The sequence below is a fragment of the Schistocerca cancellata genome, chromosome 5 (genome assembly GCF_023864275.1).
Source record: "Schistocerca cancellata isolate TAMUIC-IGC-003103 chromosome 5, iqSchCanc2.1, whole genome shotgun sequence".
Taxonomy (NCBI): Eukaryota; Metazoa; Arthropoda; class Insecta; order Orthoptera; family Acrididae; genus Schistocerca; species Schistocerca cancellata.
In genome coordinates this window covers 517,517,175-517,529,562 of record NC_064630.1, presented here as the reverse complement: position 1 = coordinate 517,529,562, position 12,388 = coordinate 517,517,175, and the positions used below count along the sequence as shown (strand labels likewise).

At 39.1% G+C, this 12,388-nt stretch overlaps 1 protein-coding gene across 1 annotated transcript in view; it reads left to right on the top strand.

The window, feature by feature from the left end:
- Window positions 1-12,388, top strand: part of LOC126187367 (uncharacterized) — a 478,540-nt gene that overhangs the window by 452,002 nt on the left and 14,150 nt on the right. The window contains exon 6 of the mRNA XM_049928411.1: window positions 6,679-6,911. Within this exon, the coding sequence (XP_049784368.1) occupies window positions 6,679-6,911 (233 nt within the window). The remainder of the gene's footprint in view (window positions 1-6,678; window positions 6,912-12,388) is intronic.

Genomic DNA, 12,388 nt, shown 5'->3' with positions numbered 1-12,388 from the left:
ATTCATCAATACTGGTTTATCCTTATTTATGATCAAAGCATTATCACTAAATCATTTTCCTGTCTCATTTATTGTCCTAGACACACTCTGCTGTAGATCATCCTCAGTGTATCCTTTTATAAAAATGCTAGTGTTATCAGCAAACACCACCATTTCTGCAACTGTCATGTGGTTTGGCAAATTGTTTATGCACACCAAGAACAACAGAGGGTCTAACACAGAACCCTGTGGCACTCCATAGCTAGTTTTTTTTTTTTTTTTTTAAATCTGAAAGATACTCTTTGCCTTCATGACATATTTGTACTTTCTGTTGTCTATCAGAGCTATCTGAAGGCAAGTCCCTGGACCCCATAACATTCTAGTTTCATAAGCAATAAGTCATGGCTGATTAAATCAAATGCTTTAGATAAATCTAAGAATATTCTGCAGCTTAATTTGTTCTTGTCCAAGGCATTTAGAACCATTTTCATGCATTAGAAGACTGCCGTTTCTGTGGATCTGTTCTTTCCAAACCCATTTTGAGCATTAGTCAGTATTTTATTTTTATTCAGGAAGTCAGCTAGCCTTTCATACATTACTCTTTCAATTACATTAGAGAAACCTGACAATAATGACACAGGCCTATAATTATTTATGTCAGCTGTACTATCCTTTTTGTGAAGTGGCTTTATTATGGAGAGTTTTAGTTTTGATGGGAACACCCCTGTCCTGAAAGAAGTGTTAATAATGCCGCTTAGGTGAGTATATATACTTGTAGTACTATGTTTGATTACCTCATCTGGCATTCTGCCAATACCACAAAACATTTTATTTTTTAGTTTATTAATAGCATTTGTAACTTCACATTCTGTTACTGGGTACAGAAACATTGTCTTTTCACTAGTTGGTACTTTTGTGTTTTTGTTGTTTGAATTGCACAGACTTTTAATGAGGTTTGGTGCTATGTTCAAATAATGTTCATTGAATATATTGGCTACTTGTTGAGCATCTTCTATCACCTTACCCTTACTTTTAATTTTGAAATTATGGGTCTTGGTTTTACATTTTCCTATGCTATTGTTTATAACCTTCCAAATCGATTTTGATTTATTGCTTTCCTTATTAATGTATGAATCATTGCTTAGCCTTTTTACTGCCTGTAAAACTTTCCTATAGACCCTTCTATATTTCCTGTAGTATGGTTTTATTGTTGTATTTATTTTTGCATGTTTGCTAAGGTTTCTAAGTGTGGTTGCTGATTTTTAATCCCTTGTGTTACCCATGTGTTTGTCTTCTCACTGACTTTAATTCTTTTTAACAGGAAAGCTACATCATAGCAATATTTATAATCATTGAGAAAACTGTCATACTTTTTGTCTGCATCATCAGTTTGTTCTATGCCACACTGCAGCCTTTCTATCATACTATTAAATGCCCTTATGTTGTTTGGATTAATAAGTCCTCTTTGTACATATTTTTTAGTGACTGTGTATTTCTTATTGTTCTCATTCCTTATCATCATTTTTAAAGCCATATGGTCAGAAAAACCTGTATCTGTTACTTCAACACTGTACTCACAGCTTTGTTTGTTGGTACATATCTGATCAAGTGTTGTTTCAGATCCATCCCCATATCTGGTAATTTCCTGCACTGTAGGTTGCATGTTGTATGTGTTAAACAGATTTAATAATTGTACCTCGTACTTATTACTTTTGTTAAAATTAATGTTAAAATCACCAAGAACTATTGTGCATTTTGACCTGCCTCTCAATTCATTTAAAAGATCATCTATATAATATAAGAATTGGGTAAAGTCACCCAATGGGGACCTAAATATGCAAGCAATGATAGTTTGACGGTCTGTAAGTTCACAAATACAACATTCAAAATCTTTTTCTGCGCACTTCACCTTGCTAAGTTTTACCTCCTTAGATTTAACATTACTTCTAACATAGGTGCATACACCTACACATTTGTAAGTTTCCCTACAATTTAAAGTTTGTTATTGCCAATTTATTGATTGTTTTTGATAAAAGTGGAAATACACTGACGAAAAAAAAAAAATCACAACACCAAGAAGGAGTTACATATTTCTACATCTGAAAGATGATGTCTATTCAAATTTCACACCAGTCACATAAGAATGGCACTGTAGTGCCATTATGAGGATGCAAATCAGATTTGCTTTAAATACATGCTCAAATGGTCTGAACATCAGTTACCTTTAAGATTGGATATGTCCAGAATGCCTTTGAGATGACTAATATGCTATTATTAACACCTCACTGAGTTTTAATTATATCATATAATAGGGCTATGACAAGCTGGATGTTCCTTCTGCAATATTGCAGAAAGACTTTTTAAGGAACGTAGCCACTGTACATGATTGCTGGCAGCACAGTCGGGGGATGCACGGTCACAAGAAGACCATACTCTGAATGGCCATGTGCACTACCAAGAGGAAAGACCATCATGTTCACCACATGGCTCTGGAACATTGTACTCCATCTGCAGCAGCAAATTAAGCAGCAGTTGGAACCACATTAATTCAATGGATTGTTACAAATCAGTTACTTCTAGGACAGTTCTGAGCCAGATGGCCTGTAGCTTGCATTCCTCTGACCCCAAACTCACTCCTTTTGTGACTTCAGTGGTGTCAAGTGAGACTCATAGGAGGGCAGGGTGGAGGTCTGCTGTGTTTTCTGATGAAAGCTGGTTCTGCCTCATTGCCAGTGATGGCCTCGAGTTGATTAGAAGGAAGCCAGTTGAGGATGTGCAACCAACCAGTCTGCATGCTAAACACACTGGACTTACACTTGGAGTTCTGGTCTGGGGTGCAATTTTGTATGACAGCAGGAGCACTCTTATAGTTATTCCATACATCCTGACTTCAGATTTGTATATTAATCTTGTGATTCAACCCATTGTGCTGCCATTCATGAACAGCATGCCGTGGGATGTTTTCCAACATGATAACATTTACCCACGTACCACTGTTATAACCCAACATACTGCACAGAGTGTTGACTTGTTGCCTTGGCATGTTCAATCACCATATCTGTCTCCATTCAAGCATGCATTGGGGAATCATTGGACAACAACTCCAGTGTCACCCACAACCAGCATTAACCATCCCTGTATTGACGGATCAAGTGGAACTCCATACCACAAACTGACACCTGACAGCCGTACAACACAATGATGCGCATTTGCATTCTTGCGTTCAACATTCTCGCCGTTACAGTTGTTATTACTGTATCAGTATTTCACATTTTCAATGGTTTATCTCATGCTTTTATTAACCTGTGATCTTGCACTTTAATTGCTCAAATATGTTATCTAGTCAAATGTATTACTGAAATTTTATTACTTTCTTTGGTGTTGCAATTTTTCCATCAGTGTAGATCCGTAATTAGCGATGCTTTTCTTACTTCCAATGTTGTAGATGAGTATTACTACAGCATATTTAAATCTATCAGGCAATTTTCTCTGAGTCTTTGAGTGATGAAAAAGAGTAGCTTAAGGGGAATCCTACTTATGTGATTAAAGGGGATCTACCATTCCTTTTCTCAGATCCATAAAATGGTAGTTTTTTCCTCCTGAGTAGTCCCCACCTGGTGGTCCAGATGAGGGGACTAGTCTACCTTTGAAATATTTTAGCCAAGAAAACTCCCATCATCAGTAATTGTAAGCCATACAGTATAGCTGCAGGTTCTCAGGAAATATATGGCTGTAATTTCCCCTTGCTTTCAGCCACTCACAGTACTTACATGGCCAGCTGTGAGAGCAGGACATGAGTAGTGCTTGGATAGCTCAGTCGTTATCCCACTTAACTCACAAAAGACAAAGGTCTGAGGTTGGAGTCCCTGTCTGGCACACAGTTGTAATCTACCAGGAAGTTTTGTAATAAGCACTTGTTGGTTTATATTACATGGCCAGATCAGTCATTTGTCCAAACCAATCCCCTTGCAACTACTGAAAATGCTACTGCCCCTCTTCAGGAACCATGTGTTAATCTGATCTTTAATTAGATGTCCCTCTGATGCCTACAGTATGGCTATCTGTATCACAGAGGAATGCAAGCCATCTGACTTTGTCAAGGTTCGTGGTTTATGGGGGGGGGGGGGGGGGGGGGGACATTGGGGGGGAGGGGGGGTATTGTCATGTACAGCTGTTCATTTGACTTAAAGCACATTTCACTCCTTCTATAATTTAATTTAGCCTTGAGGAAGTTTCCCCTTTCTGATGGGATAGAAGAAACTTGATGTATGAATAAATGATTTACATACAGCCATTCAAATGTCTATGTGCTTTGCATACAATTCATCTGACTTTCTCTGTTGATCTTGATAGATCTCACATTCCATTCAATAATTTTAATTATGTTTTAGGTCATAGCCAAAGATGTTGTACATATTTTGCATAGTGTCAATCCTTTGGCATCTTCATAGCTTGGCAGATGCCCATTCACTGAAGGAGTTGCTACCTGCATGGTTTTGATAACAATCTCATAAGTATAAGTTATCATGTCTTCTTGATGTAATTGGTTTTTGCTTTGGTGACAACAAAGTAATATGATTTTTGTGATACAGGTGTTAATGCTTGTATTAAGAAGGTAACATTATGATGCTGCAGATTTCAGACTCTTGACAAATTTTTATTGCCACATCATGTTTAATGGTTTGTTACAATTTACTTTTGAGATTGGAAGGTAATTTTATTTGCTGTGTTGACAGCTGAACTTCAGTTGTTCTTTGCTGGTATGTTTTTTGTCACAAGATATTTAGAATTTGCAGTCTGTTGCATAACCACAGGTGCAGTACTATACATGTTCCATTCATGATGTAGTGTTACATTAGAGGTAGCATTGAGCACAATATCATGTCATGAGTTCATTAACAGATTTCTATTTCATCCTGTACAAATTTCCATTGCTTTGACTGACAGTTATGTCTGGAGTGTTCTCCGGCAAAAGAAGCTCTGACACTGTTTGCTATTTTGTCCATAAGTAAGGCAAGTAGCACTGCAGCTGATATACTTGGTACAAAGGTCTTAAACAGGCCCCCATGAGAACTGAGGAGGTGGAGATTAACATTTAATGTCCTGTCAACAATAAGGGCATTAGAGATGGAGCACAAGCTCAGGTTAGGGAAGGATGGAGAAGGAAATCAGCCTTGAACTCTCAAAGGAAACATCCTGGAATTTACCTGAAGCAATTTATGGAAATCAAGGAAAATCTAAATAGTTGGACATGGGTTTTATCCATCATTGTCCTGAATGCGAGTCCAGTGTGCTAAACACTGTGCCAATGTGCTCTGTAAGAACTGCCAATGTCAAGATGTTCATAATAAAATTAAAAACCTGCAATCATAAGTCACTACTTCAGTAAATTATAAGATTCTGGCTTTAGCTGCCAGAGACTGTGCTCATGCGTGTGTGAATTGCATTTGTTTAAGCCTGTGTGTGTGTGTTTGTGTGTGTGTGTGTGTGTGTGTGTGTGTGTGTGTGTGTGTGTGTGTCGTCTATTTTTGACAAAGGCCTTGTTGGCCAAAAACTTATTTTATTATAGTCTTTCTGTTGTGACTATCTGTGACTCAGCATCTTCACTATATGGTGTGTAGCAACTTTCCTTTTCATAAATTTGTTACATTCCATCCTGAATTTTTCACTGTTTGAAATTATAAGGTTATGTACTTTCAAGGATTGAAGATTCCTGCTGGCTGTGTGATAAGTTGCAGTGTTTATTATAAGCAGCCGTTTATCTTACAGCATGGATGTAACTACTGTACAACACATGTCAGGGTTGTCATATATATGTTAAAACAGCAATGAGAGGTACACACCAGTTATTTAATATAATTGAGGAAGTAGTATAATTTTATCATGGTGGCAGTTTTCCTGTTAACTTCAATGGTGTTAAATTTAGTGAATGACCACAAAAATGGTATGAGCCCATGACAAGTTCAATAATGAGTCAATCATATGTTAACGAGCCAGAGACATGTTCCTATGATGTAATTGGTGGTGCAATGACTGCAAAAGGTAGGAATTTTGAACTCAGATTCTAGCCTGGTACCCAAATCCTGATCTGCTACCTTTATGATCTGACAATTTTACTGACAGAATCATCCAGTAAAGAGACATGTGGAAAAATTAAGAATGAGCAAAATGTAATGGAGAGGTTCACCTGCAATAAAAAAGCTCATACTCAGTATCACTATTCTAGCTTGTTCTAGCCCTTGATGTTCTACAATAAAATATTTGCTGGAAATCCAATTCAACTTGATCCTTTAATTCACTTGAGATACAGTTAAATTTTAGGAAAGTAGTGATATGGAGCATATACCTCTTGAAACCAAATGTATTCCATAGATGTAGCACAGAATTATTGCCATATTTTTAAGAATTTGGACAACCTTCTTTATTTTTAGGCTCTACACTGATACAGGAACCATTGGAGCATAATTCTTACTTGCGAAGCCACAGGGAACATAAATTAAAATGTCCAGCTATATTAGGTGTTATAGACATCACATAAATGATTTTCACTTTGCATCACAAAGTTCCTATGTACCTGAATATAATTGAAAGTCATTACTAAACTTTAAATTAATTTCAAATAAAGCATTATCATGAATTTATTATCAGCTCTTAGTAATTTAGAAGAGTCTAAAACCTTAATTTGTACTTCATTTACAGGTGACAGGATTGATAGCGTCCGCATCAGTTTTCGCCACATGGTGTTTGAAGATGCACTGACTATTCTTAGCTATGCTTCTCCATATGATGTTCAACTTGAGGTAGAAAATGCTACAACATCACGGCCAAGTACTCTTATCAGGACAAAGAGGATGTCTGGCTCAAGTGTTGGTCCAGCAGACAGAATATGTCATCCATTTTATAGAAGCCAGTCAATCGCAGATTTAGCGCAGGTATGTGCCTTCAACCACTGTATGAAATTTGATGATTAAAGGTACCTTCTGTATGGGAGAGCTGAAGACATAGTTACTTTTTGCTGACTTTTTTATAGACTGTTTTTATTGTCTCTCAGATCCTTTAATTCACTTAAAATGTGGTTAAATTTTAAGAAAGTAGTGGCACGCAGCATAGACCTCTTCAATCCAAATATATTCCATAGGTGTAGCACTGAATGATAGCAACATTTCTAATTTTGACATCCCTCTTTATTTTTAGGTGCTGTACCTCACTTGGTAAAAACAGAACCCTTGTAGGCTTATTTATTGTCCATCTGTTGGTCTGTCTGTCTCTGACTGCTAAGACCCTCTTTTCTCACTAACACATAGAGGTATCAAGTTAAAATTTGTATCACATACTAAGACAGTGGTGGATATAGGAAAACCTCAAGGAGGGGGTGCTAAAGATATCTTGAGCTACCTTTACTTTTACCGTAGTAAAAAATAATCAAGTCACATGCAAAGCTTAAGAAAGTTTTATTTAAACTGATTATAAATATTTACAAGACAATAGCATCTTATGATATAAAAAAGCTACAATTGTGGTTCTCTTCCTTAAATGATGAATTCTGTTGTTGTTGTTATGGTCTTCAGTCCTGAGACTAGTTTGATGCAGCTCACCGTGCTACTCTATCCTGTGCAAGCTTCTTCATCTCCCAGTACCTACTTGCAACCTACATCCTTCTGAATCTGCTTAGTTTATTCATCTCTTGGTCTCCCTCTACAATTTTTACCCTCCACACTGCCCTCCAATACTAAATTGGTGATTCCTTGATGCCTCAGAACATGTCCTACCAACTGATCCCTTCTTCTAGTCAAGTTGTGCCACAAACTCCTCTTCTCCCCAATTCTATTCAATACCTCCTCATTAGTTATGTGATCTACCCATCTAATCTTTTGCATTCTTCTGTAGCACCACATTTTGAAAGCTTCTATTCTCTTCTTATCCAAACTATTTGTCATCCATGTTTCACTTCCATACATGGCTACACTCCATACAAATACTTTCAGAAATGACTTCCTGACACTTAAATCTATACTCGATGTTAACAAATTTCTCTTCTTCAGAAACACTTTCCTTGCCATTGTCAGTCTACATTTTATATCCTCTCTACTTTGACCATCATCAGTTATTTTTCTCCCCAAATAGCAAAACTCCTTTACTACTTTAAGTGTCTCATTTCCTAATCTAATTCCCTCAGCATCACTTGACTTAATTTGACTACATTCCATTATCCTCATTTTGTTTTTGTTGATGTTCATCTCATATGAATTCTATGTGCCTATTATTCTTGGAAAATTGGTTCTGTTTCTAAATGTGAACTAGCTTCCTACTGGGCAAACAGTCCGTATTTATAATGCTATGTATCAAAGGTTCTTTGTACAAGAAAACAGTAGAATATTTGCAACTTTTCTCAAACAAATGGCAGACAGAATAATGTATCAACATCATTAGAATGGCCGCGACTTTTCTTGTAGGAATGTGTTAGCTATCTATGTGCCAAACAGAAATGTATAAAATATGATGACACCAACACACATGCTGCATAGGAAAGTACTTGATAACTCGATTCAGTTGAGTCGACTGATGAAAGAAACAAATGAATAGCATGTGGGCTGACTGGCAGGACAGCATGGGTAGGAATGCGGGCAGCCCCCTGAGAGGGGGCCACGTGCTCTGCGTGGCTCTCATATGTATCCGCCACTCTACAAAGGACTATGGTTCCTTGGCGGTATGACAAATTTAAGCTTCTAAGTCAATACAATAAAAAAATATGGGCATTTATGTCACATATTTTAATACTTGCAAACCCACTCTTCAAAACCGGTAGGGTACTGCCAGTTGACCAAGAATCATGAAATTTGGCAAGGAGCAAAGTTTCACAGTACAAGTAAATGGAAAAAATCTGAAAATTGTTAATTTACAATTAGATCACTTTTTTTGCCATCACTACCTTACATTGTATTCATAATCCATCAAAAATCTCATGACTTACTGTTGGGATTTTGATCTGGTTTTCAGGAACAGGTGGACTGATTCATGAGGCTTTTGTATATAACTTACAAATGTTTTATGGTTATTGGCTGGGGTTCGATTAAGTGAAGTGATCTGCCACTGTGAAAGTAATATCTTTGCTATCTAGCTGTGATAGGTGTAATGCTGCCCAACTACCATGCCATGCCAGTACTAGCATCACAGATCCTTTACAAATGCTCATTCTACATACAAATGTTCCCTGACAGTCTGTGCCTACATGTACAGCATCAGTACTGCTTCATAGCTAATAAGTACTGGTAACTGATGCAGCTTGTTTGAGAAGAGGTTTCAGTATCCCATAAAATATAAGCCTTCCACAGAACAATTCAACTCTCATGTAACAGTAACATCCCTACAGCTGGCTGTACTGTTTTTGTGTGGGGACTTCTGTCAGATCTTAGCAGTAATCACAGCAGGGACAAACGCAGATGAAGTAATGCATCTGCAATCACCAATCAGCATAGCATGTTAGTATAACTCCAAAATTAATAAAATACATAAAAAATTACAATAGCAAATGTGAAATTCTACAAAAATTTAAAATTTAATTTGAAACACACTCAAAAGTCTTAGATCTCCTGGGACTGATGTCTTGTCAGTATTAATATTGACAACAGGCAAAAATCATTGGGGTGAACAACCTATACACACAATTGAGTTTGTACGGAACCCAGGCCTACTTGCTCTCTCTCTCTCTCTCTCTCTCTCTCTCTCTCTCTCTCTCTCACACACACACACACACACACACACACACACACACACACCTTCTTTTACTTAGTGTGAAAAAGCTGCACCATGTAAATAATTCTAAAATACAATATTTTGGAGTTTCTTTGAGTTAGAAAAATAATTCCTGCATTGAGTGGCTTATGTACACTAGTACTGGATTGCAGAATGTTTATAGCTTCAGATGGCATTATGTTCATTAAAAGATCCCACACACCAAGAAACACTCTTAATATGGCTGAACAGCATACTTCATTTCAACATTCTAAGTGCCGTGTAAAATAGGGATCATTTGAAATGATGACAGATAGATATTACCTGCTAATGATTCACCATGTACACAAGTAAATAGTAGATATATGGTGAGGTATAGGTGGTGTTGTAACCCACAAATAAAACACATTGTCACTGCTAGAACAAGTTGCTTTTTTATGCAAGTACAATACAGAACAAGTGAGTACAATGTTCGTAGTGTCATGTGGCAAGGAAACAGTATCACAGTTTAATGAAGAAGTAAGCCACACTAGGAGCCAGAGCTGAATGAGAGCAAGCACCAGTAAGCACTTGCATACATAGGTGCACATGGCATGGGATGCTGAATGTGCCTGCATAGTCATATTGCACTGTCACCCAAATCACCACCTAGCAGCACTGATGGAGATGCCAGCCAGTGCATGATAGTTTGCTGGTTACCCCACCCATTCATCCCTGTGGGAGCAACAAGTTGCACCTTAGCATGACAAATATGAAATTGTACAGCATTACAGCTGGGCATCTGGGCAGTGCCCTGCACTAGGTCAATAGGCCAATATCATTAGGGTGCTGGATGGCCTCTCCAGCTTGACCAGCTCCTGGTCAGCATGGACAGGATTGTACAGCCAGAAGGTTCCCATGCAGCAGCACACTCAGCATCGTGGTGGCTCTGTCACAGGTAGTGACATGGCACACCATGTCTGTGTTGGGACCAGGCATGGAAGCAAACAGTAGAGGTTGGGGCAGCACCAGAACCAGTACCACAGCATGATTGTCTGCTGACATCTGGTCCATCTCAGGCAGCCTACAAACAGAGTAAGATGAAAGTGGGACCATGGGCAATGCACAAGGGAGAGAGGGTGAAGGCAGGAACAGCTTGGGAGCAGGAAGTGAGGAAGCAGAGTGTGTGACAAAGGAGTGATGAAGGACATTGGTGCATAGTTACTGCTAGAGAATCCTCAGGAGGGGGCAGCCAGGCCCCTGCTGCAGGTGCAGCTGATTTTGATGGCATATCACCGCCCAGGCCCCCATGTCCAATGTGAAAACACAACCTCGCTGCTGCTGGACTACCACTGAAATCCACATGTTCTGGCGCCTGAACCCCCACTCTCACATGAGGCTGCCCAGCCAAAAATGGGGAGATGGCATCATGGATGTCCCCCCAGGTGATGGCAGCATGAGGTGGAGAAGCATGTTGGTCTGACAGCTCTGGAGGAGTTCCACCAGTCCCTTCCCCCTATTGACGTCAACCTGTATGAACCCAAAAAAAAGAGCCTCATCCAGAGAAAAATCAGCCACATATTTCCACATCTGTGTCTTGAACATGTTTATGAGGCTTTTGGCCTCACCATTTAAATGGGGTGAAAAGGTGGTGACAGCAGATGCTGAATGCCATTGTGGCAGAAGAAAGTGGTGGGAACGGAACTGTGGTCCATTGTCCAACACCGGTGTGAGAGGAAGACCTTCTATAGTGAAAATTCTGCTGAGCATGGCAGCTGTGACTTCTGCACTTACATGTTGAGGGATTCCAACACACAGAAAGTTGGAGTGCGCATCGATGACAATCAACCATGTCGTATCCAAGAAGGATCCTCCAAAGTCAACATGAACCTGCTCCCAAGTGCAGGAGGGTATTGGCCAGAAACAAAATGTATGGCAGGGTGTCATATGCTGTTGTTCACGCTGAGAACAGCTGTGAACAAGATACTCGGCTTGCTATTCAATACCCAGCTAGTACACATGGTGCTGGGTGAGTAGTTTGTTCCCAACCCCAGTGGTTCTTGTGTAAGAGCTGTAGGATTGTTGGGCACAAAGGTTGCAATGTGACCACCCAGGGAGGCTGTTGGCCAGTATTGAGGAGGATAATGCTGTCCACTAGGATGAGCCAGTGAAGGTGAGAATTGTGGTGCAATGGGTTGGCATTCCAACTGAGAATGTGGCCAGCCCAGCCTTTTGGGATGTATTGCCACACCTTCATAATAGAGAAACTGTTTATTGCCTGTGGAGCCTCTTTGTCCAAGTGGAAGTACCACAAAATCTCATCTCTGTTGAACTCTGGGTCAGGTCCTTTTGGGAGATAGGAAAGTGTGTCCACATTGGCCTGTTCTGTGGTGTTGTGATAGTGAATTTCATAATGATACCTGTTAAGAAAAAGTGCCCAGCGTTGGAGGCTGTGGGCAGTCCTCTCCATGAGCTTTGCTGATGGGCTGAAGAGAGAAAGTAATGGCTTATGACTTGTGATGAGGTAAAACTTTTCTGTAGAAGAAAACATGGATTTTCTTCAGTGTGATGATAATTGCAAGGGCCTCTGTTTTGATTTGCAAAAATTTATTTTGCATGGCATTGAGTGTCTTTGATTGGATGTTCTGAGCTGTCTATGTCTCTGTGAGTCATGACAGCCCCAGTCAGATGTGTCCAT